Here is a 17,833-nt window from a genome sequence, read left to right on the forward strand (position 1 = left end):
ATATTTGGTACAGAGGAACAGATCGTACAAGATATGTGATCTGAAAGAAGTGTTAACAACTGACTCGTTTCAAGCATATTTTTTCAAATTAAATCAATGAATATTGATACTGCTCCGTAAATGTTCTTGTTTAAAAGCTGACAAATTGGGGCTGCTTAAAGAGACATGAACATATATAATATAAAAATAGACAATTCAATTCATCAAGCTCATCTCATTTCATGAACCGGGGATGCAGGCTTTCCCGCTAATATTCTGCAAATCCGAGTCTAACTTTGACATAGCCAGCATTATCTTGCTATGAGTTTGGGGTTATTCCCCATCATAACTCCTGCAACAGAAACATCCTTTTAAGCCAGTCCAATCATGTGATGCATGTTACATTTGATGGCACTTTAATCCACAAGTTACAAAATATTCTTGAATTAAAAGTCTGATCTCAGCTCATCTTCCTAACTTGGCTTTTTCTTACCCTGTCAAAATCGTCGCCTTTAAGATTTTTTTTACGCAGAGGGCAAGGTAATTTTGTCACAATGTTGTGCAGAATCAGCAGATGTGTAAATTGTTCAGAACCCAGTATCTCAAATTAGTTTATTTTCATTTGCTTTTGTTCCCCACTTTCAAAAGTAGCCTCTTTATGACTGTAATGCATGTTTTGAACTGGTTTCCAACTGATCCAGTCCCCGGGGTTCATTGTAACCAGTGGGTGCGCTGTGATGCAACTATACATTTGGTAGCGGCAAGACAGCATTCGCAACCCTGGCTCACTGGTGTAACAGGGCGATGGATGACTTTGCTGCTCGTTTGAGCCGAATCAGCGCAAGGCAACCTTTTTTGAGCTAGCTTTACTTTAGACCGATGTTTTCCAAACTGGACTCCCGTTCATAGCATTATAATGCAATTTTAGTAACTAGCGAGGGTCTCATCAGAAATAACAACGGGTCAACATATTGCCTGAAATGTATGCCTGCTAAAGCTCAACAGTAACTTTCTGTTTTATCGACATACCGAGCGATTTGTTGGTGGATAAAAGAAAGTGAACTAACCAATGATAAATTTCAGCGTTTTTCACTGAACTATTACATTATCAATAAATATCGAAATGCTCCGGGTGTAATGGAAGGTCTTCAGGATACATGATTTCGTCCCCCCTTTGTCTTCAGAGGAGTTGACGAAGAAGCATTAAATTATTTCTGAAGCTAACAGCAAAGGCAGCATTCTGGCGGTTCAGGTCCTGACCTCCGCAAATAACTTGTCATTTTGCACCTTGTCAACACAGGTTTAAAGACCGCACAGAGTGGAAGGTAAACCCCAGACTTACCATGTGTCACCTGGTCAAGAAACGGTCGTGAACTTTTTACCCTGACGATGATCAAATAAATACAGTGGTAATTCATTATGTATTTAATTAGTCTGAAATCAGTCCAGTTTCATTCTAACCTTCCCAAAACATTGGAATATGCTCCTGAATGATCGATTTAAGGCGACGTGGAATTTTCAGCTGCACCCACTCTCAACATTCTTACCCTACAGCCATTACTGATTTGAAAAAATTAATCAAATAACTTATATGTTGCTTAAAGAGAGGGGGGGCAATTTTGATTTTATTTTACTGTACAAGAATAAACCTTGGTTCTCCCTGTCATTTTGTGTTGGAGGCCGAATACTGCAATGCGAAATTTTACATTGCAAAGATCGAAACAACACAATACATGTACTGATTGTTTAAGAATATCTGCTAAGTCGTCTCAGCAGCTAAACTTACAGACTTTTACACTTACGTCACCCGCTTCACGTTTAGATAACTCACTTCAATGAGAATGATCCAATTAATTTGCAACATTGTTAACAGAATCCGCCCTGTGCATATTGCTCTTTAGATGTTAATGAGACCTTTCTGAAACCGTCTGCGTCCCCGGAGTAGCTCCCTCCAGATGGATAGTTTGTTCTCAGATATACGCTGACTTCTTTCTCAGTATTTATTGCCAACCCTGCTCCTTAATTACTGGAAACTATTTTTTGCAGGTAATCCACAGCACGTGCGAATGTATGAACCGGTTTAGTTCAAGCCAATTAATTTGCTTCCTTTACTCGATGTGGTGGAGGTCTATGTGGGGCAGGTAGGGGTATATTTCAGATGTGTTTCTAATTCGCCTCCATTGGAAATAGATCATTTGTATTTAGGACATGTACAGTCCTCATATCCACAGCCTACACATAAAATGAACTGTCATTAAATTACATTTCAAAGATTAAAACGTCTTTACACACAGGAATAATTTTTAAAACGACATGGATTCGTATTCACCGAGGCATTAAAATCGGAAGTTTTTCGGAAATTGTTCAGTCACTGATTTCATATACGAATACGAGATTTCTTCAAAATGATCTTCAGGCAGGACTGAAGCTGTATTTACTGTTAACACTGAGCACATGAGGCGCAACTCGAATGTATTTCGGGATGAGAATTAGAACGAAGAAAGATCAGGAAATGCCAGCAGCTCACATTGGTTAATAATGCAGGACAATGAAGTTGTATTGTGGGGCTATGTTGCTCGGCCATTCCCCGGTCATCAATGTACTTAAACAATACTACAGAGGGCCATCGTGTTTGGAGCTGTTTTCTAATACATTTTCAACATTCTCTTTTAAACAATCTCACGAGAACACACAGGAAAAGTGCACGCGTAAAACCATTTTGTGTGCACGGATGCAGTAAAGTTGGTGCATTTATTATTCTTATTTCACAAAATGGACACAGAGTTAGTTTGCTGAGGATGAAATGTGAAGAACTATTTGATAGTTTCAAGTCCACACTCTCGAGATGTACAAGAACGGTGCAAAGGATGGTGCCCAGATCACTGTGTGAAGTGATTCATTGACCAACACTTCAGTCGGATACAGGATAGCTGGCTGTTTACTGTTTGACTGGCAGATTGAATCATGCCAAAAGCACGTGGATTAGGGATAGAGCTCCCCTCCGCAATATTACTTCATTGCAAACTGCATAGCATTTTAAAATGAAAATAACGAGATCTTCTTGGTTATAAAAAAAAAGTCAGATTGTTCTTTCTGCTTTGCAGAAAAAATCGAATCGAATCAATTCAATCTCTTCGCATCTTTCAAATAGTTCGTGATTCTGACAAAACTTCAAATATTACATTTCGAGTAACAGGTTTCGTCTATTTCAAGAAGGGAAACAAACGCCTCTGCCTGCTCGCTCAATAGCAACAAAATCCGCCAGGACTTGGAACAGGAACAAGTAAACAGACCGGTTCATGATGCGCGCTTGATCCAATCGCATTTCAATCTCCCTCACATTTCATTGTGAAAATAAAGGGCGCGCAATTAAACTTAAAATAACCTCAAAAGACTGGGTAAATCACAAGGGCGAGAGACATATAAGAAGTAAAATGAAAATACAGATCGGTTATGTTTTCCTTTGGCCATTTACACTGGGTGTCTCTCAGCCGTGTGAGGTTTCCAAAGCAGGACCTTGTCAGTTACCACCCCGCAGTTTCTCTTTCGCGCTGTGTTTAGGACCCAGCTCGCGGGTGGAGCTGTAACCCTCTCGTGTCAGACACACAGAAGCGGGGGGGGGGAGGGGGGTCCAGGCCTGTTCATTTTTGTTCAGGTCCCTGATCCAAAAGCTGCCCCGTTGCTAGGCGCTACAGAAAGCCAATGCACAAATTGAAGTAAGTGATGACTTGGAGCGAGAACTGTGTGTGGCTGGCCGCACAGGCCTGAGAGTGAGTAACCCGAGGTACGTGATCTTGAATGCAAACTATTCTTCCATTCTGCATGTTTACGACCTATCGCCACGAAAGAGGGGGGGGGGGGGGTGCGGGGGGGACGAGGAATGCGGTTTATTTACACCATTCCTCAAAGACGTCACACGACAGTCAATTCTACCTCGGGCTTAACTACATCTGCCACTTCCAGGCCCATTCGCCTCTTCAAGGGGTGAGGGTGTCACTCAGCCCTAGTGCCGTATTGTACACACATTTGTTTAGCTTTCTAAATGAAACAACAGGACAGAAAGATCCGCTCTACCCTTTTTATAACCTGTCACCAAACATGTGGATTTCAGCCCGCAGCTCGCACCACCCGTGTCATTTCAGGAATTCCGCGGGAGCCGAGCTGAATCACCCAGGAATGATTTGTTTTTGGAGTCCTCCCGTTGCTGGTGGAGGTGAGATATTTGCTGGTGCAAAGGTCTGCTAACGGTGCTGTCAGAGGACAAGCTGCCAGACCAACTATCTCTTTTCCCAGCTTACTGATTTACCGGAGTAATGCATTTTGCACAATCCAGTCTGCTGGGTGGGCAGGGCTCTGAACGAAGTGTTTATTAAATTATCCCCGGTGTTGACATTTTGTTGAAATGTTTTCTAACTGCGAGACTTTGGGGAGTTGCTTACAGGAGCAGAATTGAAGCTGTTAGCAGCCCAAACAAAACACACAAGTGTGCAGATTATCCCCTCTCTGAAAATTTGCTGGGCAAATGGTTAAGGTTAACTTCAATCGGCGAAAGAAAAGTCCGGTTTGGGGCTCAGCCACATTTTTGTTTCGTTGGGAGAAATATTGTTTTAAAACATCATCTCGTTCAATCGTTTGTGTGTGGTGGTGGTGGTTGGGGGGGGGGGGGGGGGCTTCGTTTTTGATGCCCGATTAATTTATCATCCCTCACGCCACTGCTGGAGTTTGTCTTTCCTATTGTTTCCGAGTTAAACCAATTAGTCTATTTACAAATCCAACGGGGACTATTTTCAATGACTCGAGTCTGACCCCGCTGAGTTAGCAGCCAGTTTTTGGATGTGAGCGCTGTCTGTAGTTACAGGCAAAGGTGTGCCACCGGGACACGAGTATCCTAACGCTGAGGTGAGTGCTGATTATTCAAATATACAGAGATCTGGGCAAATCGAGAAAGGAGGCAGGATCTGTGGGCAGTTAAAGCACTACGCATGTCCCCAGCGCCACTCAAAGTGTTTCGCGTCCCAGCACTTCCTTACTCTTGCAGTCTCTATTCTCTCTCTCTCTCAGCCAGAGTACATCCGCGGTGGGATTTTATTTTTTTTTTTGGGGGGGGGGGGATGGGGTGGGGTGGGGAGGAATAAGCTTTGATGTTCGTTCATTGTACTCTGTCTCCATGATGTTAGGAACGGTGAAGATGGAAGGACACGAAGCACCCGACTGGAGCACTTACTACGGGGAACCGCAGGAGGTAAGTTAAAGTAACAACGGTAACCTCGTTTTTATTTGAGTGAGCGAACAGCTCCCAGGAAGAGCGCCGGGGTTTATCAAACGGCTTAATTTCAAGCCATGTTTTATGGGCAGTTTGCCGAAGAACTCCAACAAAATTGGACCATGCTCGGTTAGATGTCTGTCCAGCCCACCCCCCACTCCTTGAGACGTCTCAACGTGAAGGGATATTAAAGCATAATGCGAACGCTGTAGTTAATAAAACTGTTTGGCGTTGTGCATTTTTTGTTTGTGTATTGGACACAGGAGGTAAACGAGGCTCTAAAGTTATTGTCCACGAGGTGGCACCAGCGAGAAGAGGGAGTCGAGCCCGCTCTCTCTCCCGCTCCAGTGTCCCCAGCGCTGGCCACAACCAAGAGTGGGAATCTTAACAAGTCATCAACAATAACCAGTAGCACTGTTGTATCTCTTAATGTTAATCCCGGGAGGAAACTTCTCCAACGTAATGCTTTATTTTTTTTTAAGGGGGCGTGACTTTCACGCCTCGCTTTACTGAAATGAGTCCAATGTCCCCCTCGTGTTGTGAAATATAAGTTTCCAGTCAAAATAAACGAGAAGCTATGTCTGATTTTTTTTAAACTTGCCATCCTGATCCCGTCAAACTAACGCTCTCTTTCATTGTGAAGGTTTATTCAACGGTGCCAGTGAACAGCATGAACCCAGGACTGAGCAGCATGAACAGCTACATGGCCATGAACTCCATGGGCTCCGGCGGCAACATGACCTCCGGCTCCTTCAACATGTCCTACGGGAACCCAGGGATGAGCACGGGGCTGAGTCCGGGCATGGCCGGGATGCCATGCAGCGGAGCGGGCGCCATGAACGGCATGGGGGCGGCCATGGGCTCGGCCATCAGCCCCAACATGAGCAGCCAGCAGGCCCCCATGAACGCCTTGAGCCCTTATTCCAGTATGAGCCCGGCCATCAGCCCCATGGCTTACAGCCAGAGCAACCTGAGCCGGCCCAGGGACAGCAAAACCTTCCGGCGCACCTACCCACACGCCAAGCCGCCCTATTCCTACATCTCCCTCATCACCATGGCCATCCAGCAAGCTCCCAGCAAGATGCTGACTCTGAGTGAGATTTACCAGTGGATCATGGACCTCTTCCCCTATTACCGGCAGAACCAGCAGCGCTGGCAGAACTCCATCAGGCACTCGCTCTCCTTCAATGACTGTTTCATCAAGGTGGCCCGTTCCCCCGACAAGCCGGGCAAAGGCTCTTACTGGACACTGCACCCGGACTCGGGCAACATGTTCGAGAACGGCTGCTACCTGCGGCGCCAGAAACGCTTCAAGTGCGAGAAGAAGTCGGTGCTGAAAGCGGGCTCGGACGGCGGGAAGAAAGAGGCGGCCGCTTCCTCTACCCCGGGCTTGGGCAACGCCAGCACCGGGGGCCGGGGCCAGGCTGAGGGCAGGGCGCCTCTCAGCGACTCCAGCAGCTCCTCCAGCCAGGACACGGGGCCCCCGGGCGACAGCAAGGCTCAGGCCCCGCTGCTGAGCTCTGGGCCGATCATCGGGGGCACCATGAACCCCCACCCTCACCACCCTCACCCCCCACGCTCAGCCTCACATGGGCCACGTGTCGGCCGCCGACTCACAGCAGGTCCACCACCTCAAGGGAGACCCTCATTACTCCTTCAATCACCCCTTCTCCATCACCAACCTCATGTCGTCTGAACAGCAGCATCACAAGATGGACTTGAAGGCTTACGAACAGGCCATGCACTACTCCAGCTATGGGAACACCCTCAACTCCGTAGGCAAGAGCAGCTTAGAGCCCTCGGTCCTGGCCAGTGAAAGCTCCTACTACCAAGGTGTGTATTCCAGACCTCTCCTCAACACTTAGTTTTACACATCAAACAAAGAAGCTCAAACCGTCAGAGAAATAATTCACAATTCCTCCTTTTTTTCGGGGAGGGGAGGGTTTCCCTTCTTGCACCTTGCGTGCAAAGACTGTTACTTTATAACATTTATATGTGTGAAAAAAACTGTGGAAGTGTAAAGTAGCTGCAAGGTTTGGCGATGAATCACGACTGTACATTTCGCGGAGAATATATCGCAAACATCTGCAGAATGTATTTAAATTTTTTTCTCCGTTTTATTTTGGAAATGTGGTGTATAATTCTAGAATTGGCTGTGTTATCCTGTACTATTCCCCCCCCCCCCCCCCCGCGTCCGTTCAGCGTCTGCCCGCAAGTTGTGGCAATTCTATCAACCCCCTTCCCCCCCCCCCCCCCCAAAGGTAGATGAGCGGGGAGGGGAGCGCTGCTATAAACCTGGGGGTGAAATAAAATGGGCCCCTTGGAGACAATAATTGCGTCCATTCCAACGGAACTGCTCTTTGGAAGATCTGCTAGATTCCTGTGCAGTTTTAGTGGGAGCGAAAAAGAACGAAGGCCGTTTCTTTGTGTTCATGTCAACTCATCTGCAAATACAACTTTTATTTTAAAAACGGGTTGATTGTAAAAATGAACCAAATGTTACCTGCATCACGAACCTCGAAAAATGACCCAATTTTTCGTTCCGCGATGCATTTTAACTGTCATTTCCATCCAGTGTTAATGCACTTTCCCTTGTTCCCCCCCCCCCCCTCTAGTTCTTTAGCAATGTCGGTGTTAGTGTATAGCCAGGCGGGCTCTTGCGGATTTTCTTAATGTGCCTAATTTATTGCATGATCTACTCTAGGGGTCCTTTCTAGTTTTAAGTTGTTTAAAAAAAGAATGATACAAATGGAATTTACGGAGCTGTTAATTTTGTATTTGTAATTCTATGAAAATGAATAAAATTATTTTGATTTGAAGAGAAAAATAAAAATAAGGTTAATTCGCACCCATCTTGTGGTTTGTTATTCACTAGATCACTCATTAAAAAATCCAAAATACTCCATCCAGAATTGCAGTAAAAAGTGAGTGATTTCCATGAATTAAAACAGAACTTTGGGCTTGTACCGTCACAAGATAAGCAATATCAATCATGATAAATATTAGTGTGCTGGTCTTTTCAAAAAACATCCGGGAAAGGAAAGTCGCGGGAGGGTTTGAGCGGTCTTTCGCATAAAGTAGCTCTTGCTGCTTTCGTTGTAGAAACATTACAGTTTCCAACATAAAACCTGATCAGATTCAGTGTGAACAATTTCAAAGTATTCCAGCAGCACTTGCCCAGAACCGAGAACAGCCCAATCGGACTGTGTTTGGATTATCACAACTTTTTCACCGTTTAAAACAATCCAGTGGCTAGCTTTCGGCTCTTTAATTTATAATGAAGATCAGGAATTTCTAAGAAGCCAAATCTCTCTCTTTCATTTAGAAAAAAGGCCAAGGATAACAATTTCCGCAGTGTCTATAGTTTTCAATTAAACCGACGTAGCCGTGTGTTGGTGCCCATAACAATCACAAGATGCACAATCTAAACCAAGTCTTTTGGAGGATTTTGATAACAGGACCCTATTGAGACCAGCTTCACCCAACCCCCGCGGCCTCGGAAACCGGGTGCTCCAAAAGAAACCCCTATCTCCGAAAAGCGAGTGTGCAAACGGATTGCATTTCGCAAAGCAAAAGAAGAACTGCAAAATCACATTTAATATTGCAAGTTATTAAAATTGCCTGGGATTTCTTTCATTTTCTGGCGTGAAGTTACCTCATTCTGAGAACAGTGCTCGCTGGTCCATATGCCTCCCCCCCCCCCCCCCCCCGATCATTTAACAAACTCGGCGTAGATGAGAAAGGGTTCGCCAGCCTGTTTCCCTTTGTCACGCCGAGAACAAGTGCAGAGCATTGTCTATTACAAATGTGACAATGTGTGACAGAATTACATCTCTTTGTATCTGGGCACAAAACACTTTGTCATTTCGACTCACACAAGTGGATTTTGGAAATGAATAGCTTTCGCTTTGATCACTGGCGGGACACACACATTGTCAGAGTAACCGTGAAATTCTTTTAATTATCATGTAATTGCCCCCTGACGAGTGAAAAGTGGTGTGAAATTGAGAAGAGGAGATGGCGAGCTCTAGGAACTATCCCTGGCCGTACTCCTTGGCTGCGCCAATAATGTAAACATTGCTAATTCCCAATTTTATTTTCTTCAAAATTCCATCTTTCCAAACAAGCGCAGGACAATCCCCATTACTGAGATCATTAAATTGAAAATTTAGTTTATGATTACCGAGAGATATATTAAACCGGGTGTGTATAAATAAGCTGCAGAGGAATAAATTGTCATTTATTTGCATCACCTCAGTTCACAATATGTTGCAGAAAAGCGAATATGAAAAAAGATACAGTTCATATAGAATCATAGAATTTACAATGCAGAGCGGCACTTGTCTGAATAAGGATTTTCACAGCATTGATCAGGTTGAGTACGTGTTCCACGGTATCTTCGGGTTTCTTTTAATTATACGGCGTGTCTGGATTCCATAGCAGAATATTCAATTTGGATGTGAGCACGATTTATATATACCATAATTCAGTGATGCAAGGGGTTCGACCATTCTACCACCTGCTCTTTCATACATTTCCAAATTCGATCAAATTTGTTTCATTCCATTGGCCTTTGCAAAAAGAAAATTGACAAACAAGGCGTTTTTAACTCTCCGAGAGAATTATTTTAGGGTTGTAATTGTATTAATTTCACGATTCGAACATTAACATCATGGATGATGTTCTGGTCTAGGCACTTGTTGGCAATGCCCCTCGGAAGCCTGCTTTACTGTCTACAATGTTGGTTTCATTTACGTTTTCACCTTTTCTAATAGTTTTAGTTTGCAGCAAGTAACATCGGGCTCATTGCGAGTGATGCGGGCCCTTACCGTCTGCGAATAAAACTATTCTCGCTGCTATTAGTTTCCGTCAGAACATCTCGGCAGGATAAATCCTTCATTCCATTGACCTTTCTTCTTCCATTACTCCCGGTGGCAAATTTGTGAGAGGAGAGTCAAACCTGACGGTTGGGTGTAAAATCGAACAAGTTACAGGAGGAGCTTGTTTTCTTAGCAGCGAAAGTCAACACCAGCGTTCAGGCAAAAAAAGTATGGAGAACCCTTCAGATCTCAATCCCCTCCCCCTCACTTTTACCAACAAGAACATTGACAGCTTTCCACTGCACCGGTGGCAGAGAGGTACATTTAACTTTTATACAGTCAAATTGGCGATTATATAAAGGCGCTTAGAAAGAAGGGGGAGAATCCGAGTTCTGCTTGATTCTCAAGCCGGACATTGGAAGGACGTGCAGTGGAGGGTTATTGGTTTATTTCATCAACCTGCATTTATCGAACTTCTTTTGTTGACTCCTCCATTGTGCTGATGAGAGTGTTTTCGAGTTGGTATCCAGTCGGCAGCCCGTACAATTTCCTTAATGCTCCCTCAAACAATTTTCGATTCTGCAAAGGTCGGCAAAAAGGGAAGAAGCGATACTTTAACTTCAAAAGCAAACAGAGGTGTACAAATACTAAAGTCAAAAGCTGTTAAGGTCAGGCATAAAATGCCGTTTGTGATTTTCGTGGACTTTTCTCCAGAGTCCTATTTTGAGAGTGGTGTGGTTGTACATAAACTGTTCAGATAACTGCCGACTGCTCCGTATTGAGAACGTGTTTCACAAGCTTATTGCCATCTGATTATTTTCACATTGTGATTTCTAATCCGCCAGTGCGGGAGCCAAGAGCTTCTCCAGTTAATCATTTTCTTTCTGCGACTGGCCAGATTGGGGAGTCTGCATTTTGCCTTTCTGAAGGGATACACAAGCGGGAAGTTTGCAGTTAATATGTGGTGGCGTGAATGGCAGGGCAACTGCCTCTAATTTGCTGGAAGTATTCCTCCTAGCGTTAATGCAACACTAGTTGGGAATGCAATGATAGGTCCACGGGATGTTGTTAAGAGAGAAATGATTTGGAATGTGTTTTCTGTTCAAAGTTAATTGGCAAATGCCTTCTGTAATTTTGTCAGGTATAATTACAGTATTAAGCACCTTTAAAAAGGAGGGACTGAACCTTTGGGTTGAAGCCGTTGGATTCCACAAAACCCCTCTTCCTGTGTGATAAAATAACTGCACGTGAAAAATACTATTGAGTTGGCGTGTGCGGGGGGAGAGCTGCCAATAGTGTGGGTCATGTGTCTGAATATTCTGCCACTATGACTTTGTGCAAATGATCTCAATCGATAGGTTTTCTGATTATTTCGCAACTTTAATACAACATTCGATGTATAATCGATAATAACACGGTTGTTGCAACCCGAGAGGTGCTTTCAATGGTGAAGGACAGTGAACGCGGAGGAATCGGGGCAATAATCGCCATCCTCAATATCACCATCAAATAAATGGTTCACATGTTGGAAATAAAACTCAAAAGGGGTACAGTCAATACTTAAAACCTGCAAAACATTGGGTCGCTTCTCTGAATTTCTAATATTTTAGCGCAGGTGAACCTAAAATTATTGACCGAGTAACTTCATCGGTTTTTTTTAATCTAGATGGTCAGAACCAAACATTGAGATTAATGTAGATCGTAGCATTCAATCTTTAGTGTATCTTTAAGAAGGGACGACCTCGTATGAATCCACTTTCGTTATTTGTGGTTTCTCGATTTTCACAGCAGTTTTGTGAACGATAATATAACGAAACTGGGTGTAACGATTAAACACTAAAAGATTATTATTTTTTAAGAACACCACAACAGGACCGAGTCTGCATTAGCAAAACACAAAGGAATCAATCGAAGCTAACTTTAGCAATACGAAGTTTCACAGTGTCGGGAATGGACTCTCTCTCTCGGCCCTGTATTTTTTTTCCAAGATAAATCTTCCAGTTTTAAGGACCGCACAAAGACAGCCAAAGCAGCTGTGAGCGAGGACACTTTGTATTCTCCGGACATTTAGCATTTTGTTCCATCCCACAAGCTTCTTGGGTGCAGTCTTGTTCTTCACCCGCTTTTGTGACTTCTAATCCACCAGACTGGGGCCAAGGGTTTTTCAACGCGAACTTTGAACAGGACAAACAATGTCTCCTGACCTCTGGCAGGAACTGGATTGAACAATCACTACCTGTGTCTCTCTCTGTAAATTGAAAATATATAAAACCGGAGACCGCAACCAATGTTAATGAAGCCAAAAGGCGAATATTTCATGTCACTGCTCTTATTTCAGGGCCAGTCCCACAATTTACTTCAACGAGCTTCGTTTGCTCAAATCTCCTTGTAAACTGCAGTTTTGTCACGTAGAACCCAAGGCCTCAGTTTCGATGGGCGGCAAATACAGTCGTGACCAATTTCCCACCGGAGTTTGTGTGGTGGTTTTAAAATTCATATCCGGCAAGTTTGTGCGCTAGCCAGGGAATAATCGCGCGTTTTTGTTGTTAAGTGTGTTTTGCGCTCCAGAATCTGGAGATAAATTCGATTAAAATTGGAAATATAAAAAGAAACAAACTGCTAACGTCAATCCGATTAGTAGCACTCAGTATCGTTTATAATACATGACGTTTGGTAATAGGTCTTTTTAAAAATGGTGTACGTTGAGCTATATTGGTTCAGTGTACCTGGTGAATGGTGTACACTAGGCTATATTGGTTCAGTGTACCTGGTGAATGGTGTACACTAGGCTATATTGGTTCAGTGTACCTGGTGAATGGTGTACACTAGGCTATATTGGTTCAGTGTACCTGGTGAATGGTGTACAGTGGGCTATATTGGTTCAGTGTATCTGGTAAATGGTGTACAGTGGGCTATATTGGTTCAGTGTACCCGGTGAATGGTGTACAGTGGGCTATATTGGTTTAGTGTATCTGGTAAATGGTGTACAGTGGGCTATATTGGTTCAGTGTATCTGGTAAATGGTGTACAGTGGGCTATATTGGTTCAGTGTATCTGGTGAATGGTGTACAGTGGGCTATATTGGTTCAGTGTACCTGGTGAATGGTGTACAGTGGGCTATATTGGTTCAGTGTATCTGGTAAATGGTGTACAGTGGGCTATATTGGTTCAGTGTACCCGGTGAATGGTGTACAGTGGGCTATATTGGTTTAGTGTATCTGGTAAATGGTGTACAGTGGGCTATATTGGTTCAGTGTATCTGGTAAATGGTGTACAGTGGGCTATATTGGTTCAGTGTACCCGGTGAATGGTGTACAGTGGGCTATATTGGTTCAGTGTACCTGGTGAATGGTGTACAGTGGGCTATATTGGTTCAGTGTATCTGGTAAATGGTGTACAGTGGGCTATATTGGTTCAGTGTACCCGGTGAATGGTGTACAGTGGGCTATATTGGTTTAGTGTATCTGGTAAATGGTGTACAGTGGGCTATATTGGTTCAGTGTATCTGGTAAATGGTGTACAGTGGGCTATATTGGTTCAGTGTACCCGGTGAATGGTGTACAGTGGGCTATATTGGTTCAGTGTACCCGGTGAATGGTGTACAGTGGGCTATATTGGTTCAGTGTACCTGGTGAATGGTGTACAGTGGGCTATATTGGTTTAGTGTATCTGGTGAATGGTGTACAGTGGGCTATATTGGTTTAGTGTATCTGGTAAATGGTGTACAGTGGGCTATATTGGTTCAGTGTATCTGGTAAATGGTGTACAGTGGGCTATATTGGTTCAGTATACCCGGTGAATGGTGTACAGTGGGCTATATTGGTTCAGTGTACCCGGTGAATGGTGTACAGTGGGCTATATTGGTTCAGTGTACCTGGTAAATGGTGTACAGTGGCTACATTGGTTCAGTGTATCTGGTAAATGGTGTACAGTGGGCTATATTGGTTCAGTGTATCTGGTGAATGGTGTACAGTGGGCTATATTGGTTAAGTGTACCTGGTGAATGGTGTACAGTGGGCTATATTGGTTCAGTGTACCTGGTAAATGGTGTACAGTGGCTACATTGGTTCAGTGTATCTGGTAAATGGTGTACAGTGGGCTATATTGGTTCAGTGTACCTGGTAAATGGTGTAAAGTGGCTACATTGGTTCAGTGTATCTGGTAAATGGTGTACAGTGGGCTATATTGGTTCAGTGTATCTGGTGAATGGTGTACAGTGGGCTATATTGGTTCAGTGTACCTGGTGAATGGTGTACAGTGGGCTATATTGGTTCAGTGTATCTGGTAAATGATGTACAGTGGGCTATACTGGTTGAGTGTATCTGGTAAATTGTGTACACTGGGTTACATTGGTTCAGTGTATCTGGTAAATGGTGTACAGTGGGCTATATTGGTTCAGTGTACCTGGTAAATGGTGTACAGTGGGCTATATTGGTTCAGTGTATCTGGTAAATGGTGTACAGTGGGTTACATTGGTTCAGTGCATCTGGTAAATGGTGTACACTGGGCTACATTGGTTCCGTGTATCTGGTAAATGGTGTACACTAGGCTATATTGGTTCAGTGTATCTGGTAAATGGTGTACAGTGGGCTATATTGGTTCAGTGTATCTGGTAAATGGTGCACAGTGGCCTATACTGGATCAGTGTATCTGGTAAATGGTGTACAGTGGGCTATATTGGTTCAGTGTATCTGGTAAATGGTGCACAGTGGCCTATACTGGATCAGTGTATCTGGTAAATGGTGTACACTGGGCTACATTGGTTCAGTGTATCTGGTAAATTGTGTACGCTGGGTTACATCGGTTCAGTGTATCTGGTAAATGGTGTACAGTGGGCTATATTGGTTCAGTGTACCCGGTGAATGGTGTACAGTGGGCTATATTGGTTCAGTGTATCTGGTAAATGGTGTACAGTGGGCTATATTGGTTCAGTGTATCTGGTAAATAGTGTACAGTGGGCTATATTGGTTCAGTGTATCTGGTAAATGGTGCACAGTGGCCTATACTGGTTAAGTGTATCTGGTAAATGGCGTACACTGGGCTACATTGGTTCAGTGTATCTGGTAAATTGTGTACACTGGGTTACATTGGTTCAGTGTATCTGGTAAATGGTGTACAGTGGGCTATATTGGTTCAGTGTATCTGGTAAATGGTGTACACTGGGTTACATTGGTTCAGTGTATCTGGTAAATGGTGTACAGTGGGCTATATTGGTTCAGTGTATCTGGTAAATGGTGTACACTGGGTTACATTGGTTCAGTGTATCTGGTAAATGGTGTATGGTGGGCCATATTTGGTCAGTGTATCTGCAAATGGTGTCCTGTTGGCTATATTGGTTTAATGTACCTGGTTAAAGGTTTCCTTTGCTATGTTGATCCAGTGTGCCCAATAAATGGTGCACTGGTGGCCATATTGGTTCAGTGTACCTGGTGCATGGTGCACAAATGGTTACATTGGAGCGTGTATCTCATAAATGTTTCTATTTCGTTGGATATATTCAAGAGGGAGCTGCGGCTAAATGGGATCAAGGGGAATGGCGAGAAAGCGGCAGTGGGATACTGAATTTACATGATCAGCCATGATCATATTGAATGGTGGTGCAGGCTCAAAGGGCTGAATGGCCTACTCCTGCACCTATTTTCTATGTTTCTAAATGGTGTACAGTGGGCAATACTGGTTCAGTATATCTGCTAAATGGTTTACTGGTGGCTATATTGATTCAGGGTGCTTTGTAAATGGTGTACACTTGGCCATTTTGGTTCAGTGTACCTGGTGAATGGTGGACATTTGGCTATATTGGATCAGTGTGTCTCATAAATGATGTACACTGGGCTATATTAGTTCAGTGTATCTTGTAAATGATGTACTGTTGGTTATATTGCTTCAGTATTGCTACCTGGTAAATGGTGTACACTGGGTTACATTGGTTCATGTATCCAGCAAATGGTGTACAGTGGGTTACATTGTACCTGGTGAATGGTGTACAATTGGCTATATTGGTTTGGTGTATCTCATAAATGGTGTACACTGAGATATACTTGTTCAGTGTATCTGGTTGTTGATCAGCTAGCATCTGCTGAAGACAGCAGCATATCACTTCAGTACCTTGCTAAGCATAACCATGGACCAATACATGGTATCTGAAAATGAAATGAAAATCGTTTATTGTCACAAGTAGGCTTCAAATGAAGTTACTGTGAAAAGCCCCTAGTCGCCACATTCCAGTGCCTGTTCGGGGAGGCTGGTACAGGAATGATCACCAATGCCGTTTAAGGGCATGGTACCTGAAGATAGAGAGAGAAATAGAATGAAAACTAACTTGGACATATATTGGTTCAGTGAACCCAGTAATTGGCATATAATGGGTATATTGGGTGCTTGGTAAATGGTGTACAGTTGGCTATAATGGATCAGTATATCTGGTAAATTGTGCACAATGACCTATATTGGTTTTGTCTATCCAGTAAATGGTGTACACTGGGCTATATTGGTTCAGAGTGCTTGGTAAATGGTGTACAGTTGGCAAATTTGGGTCAGTATACCTGGGTAATGGTGTATAATTGGCTCTATTGGCTCTGTGTATCTGGTAAATGGTGCACAGTGGGTTATATTGGTTCAGTGTATCTGACACTGGTGCACATAGGGTTACTTTAGTCCGGCGAACGCATCAAATGGTGTGCAATGGACAACATTGGTTCAGTGTATCTGGCAAATGATAGATTGAATCATAGAATTTACAGTGCAGAAGGAGGCCATTCGGCCAATCAAGTCTGCACCAGCCCTTGGAAAGAGCACCGTACTTAAGAGCCTGGTGGAAACCCACGCAGACACGGGTAGAACGCGCAAACTCCACACAGTCACCCAAGGCCAGAATTGAATCCGGGTCCCTGGAGCTGTGAGGTAGCAGTGCTAACCACTGTGCCACCATGCCACCACAATGGTGTACAGTAGGCTATATTGGTTGAGTGTATTTGGTAAATGGTGCACAGTGGGCTGCATCGGTTCAGTGTATCTGGTAAATGGTGTACACTGGGCTACAATGTTTCAGTGTAATTAGAAAATGGAGCACAATGGATTATATTTGTTCAATCTGTCAGTTAAATGATGCACAGTGGACAATATTGGTTCAATGTTTGTGGTAAATGGTGCTCAATTGACCCTATTGATTCAGTCTATGAGGTAATTGGTCTACAGTGGGCTATATTGGTTCAGTGTTTGTGGTAAATGGTGCACAGTGGGCTATAATGATTTAGTGATTTTGGTAAATGGTGTATAATGGGCTACATCAGTTCAGCGTACCTAGTAAATGGTGTACTCTGGGTATCATTGGTTCAGTGTATCCGGTGAATGGTGACAGTGAGCTTTATTGGCTCAGTTTATCTGTTAAATGGTGTAGACTGGGCTTCATTGGTTCAGTACATCTGGTCAATGGTGTTCATTCAGCTACATTAGTTCAGTCTATCGGGTAAATAGTGTACAGTGGGCTATATTGGTGCAGAATATCTGGTAAATAGTGCAGACTGGCCTATATTAGTTTAGTGTATCTGGTAACTTGTGTACAGTGGGCAAAATTGGTTCAGAGTACTTGGTGTACAGTTGGACTTCTGGGTGACGTCATGTAAAATGGGACACATGTTAATACTGTTATTTATCTGTTGTTTTGTATATAGTTGACTCACAGTTAATGTTAATAAATCATTTCTAGCATTAGCTTTAGGTGTTCTTGTAGTATAAATCAGGCCATCTGACAAGAACATTACATGGTACCAGA

At 43.5% G+C, this 17,833-nt stretch overlaps 1 protein-coding gene and 1 long non-coding RNA gene across 5 annotated transcripts; one reads left to right on the forward strand and one right to left on the reverse strand.

Annotated features, from left to right (window-relative positions):
- The first annotated feature begins 1,915 nt into the window (after window positions 1–1,915).
- On the forward strand, window positions 1,916–7,090 carry foxa1 (forkhead box A1). 4 transcript variants are annotated; one of them, XM_072488787.1, is made up of 3 exons: window positions 1,916–2,025; window positions 5,157–5,221; window positions 5,886–7,090. In XM_072488787.1, exons 2-3 carry the CDS (start codon window positions 5,168–5,170, stop codon window positions 6,936–6,938), a joined length of 1,107 nt encoding a protein of 368 aa, XP_072344888.1. In that variant the 5' UTR covers window positions 1,916–2,025; window positions 5,157–5,167; the 3' UTR covers window positions 6,939–7,090. The 4 variants fall into 4 exon arrangements, with proteins under 4 accessions (XP_072344888.1, XP_072344879.1, XP_072344862.1 ...); XM_072488778.1 differs by lacking the exon at window positions 1,916–2,025 and adding an exon at window positions 3,609–3,763; XM_072488761.1 differs by lacking the exon at window positions 1,916–2,025 and adding an exon at window positions 3,943–4,192.
- Window positions 7,091–9,456: 2,366 nt separating this feature from the next.
- On the reverse strand, window positions 9,457–12,195 carry LOC140399299 (uncharacterized). Its single transcript, XR_011937674.1, has 2 exons — window positions 11,982–12,195; window positions 9,457–10,641 (listed from the first exon to the last, which is right to left on the reverse strand). It is a non-coding gene; the product is annotated as an uncharacterized lncRNA (long non-coding RNA).
- Between the last annotated feature and the right edge of the window lie 5,638 nt (window positions 12,196–17,833).

This window comes from Scyliorhinus torazame, chromosome 2, assembly GCF_047496885.1.
Source record: "Scyliorhinus torazame isolate Kashiwa2021f chromosome 2, sScyTor2.1, whole genome shotgun sequence".
NCBI lineage: Eukaryota > Metazoa > Chordata > Chondrichthyes > Carcharhiniformes > Scyliorhinidae > Scyliorhinus > Scyliorhinus torazame.

What these genes read in the sequence shown, in the direction of transcription:
- foxa1 (XM_072488761.1), top strand. Translation starts at nt 4,078, where the DNA reads ATGTGGATTTCAGCCCGCAGCTCGCACCACCCGTGTCATTTCAGGAAT. An exon ending in TCCTCCCGTTGCTGGTGGAG is followed by an intron (nt 4,193 to 5,156) that starts GTGAGATATTTG and finishes CCATGATGTTAG; the next exon opens with GAACGGTGAAGATGGAAGGA. An exon ending in ACTACGGGGAACCGCAGGAG is followed by an intron (nt 5,222 to 5,885) that starts GTAAGTTAAAGT and finishes TTCATTGTGAAG; the next exon opens with GTTTATTCAACGGTGCCAGT.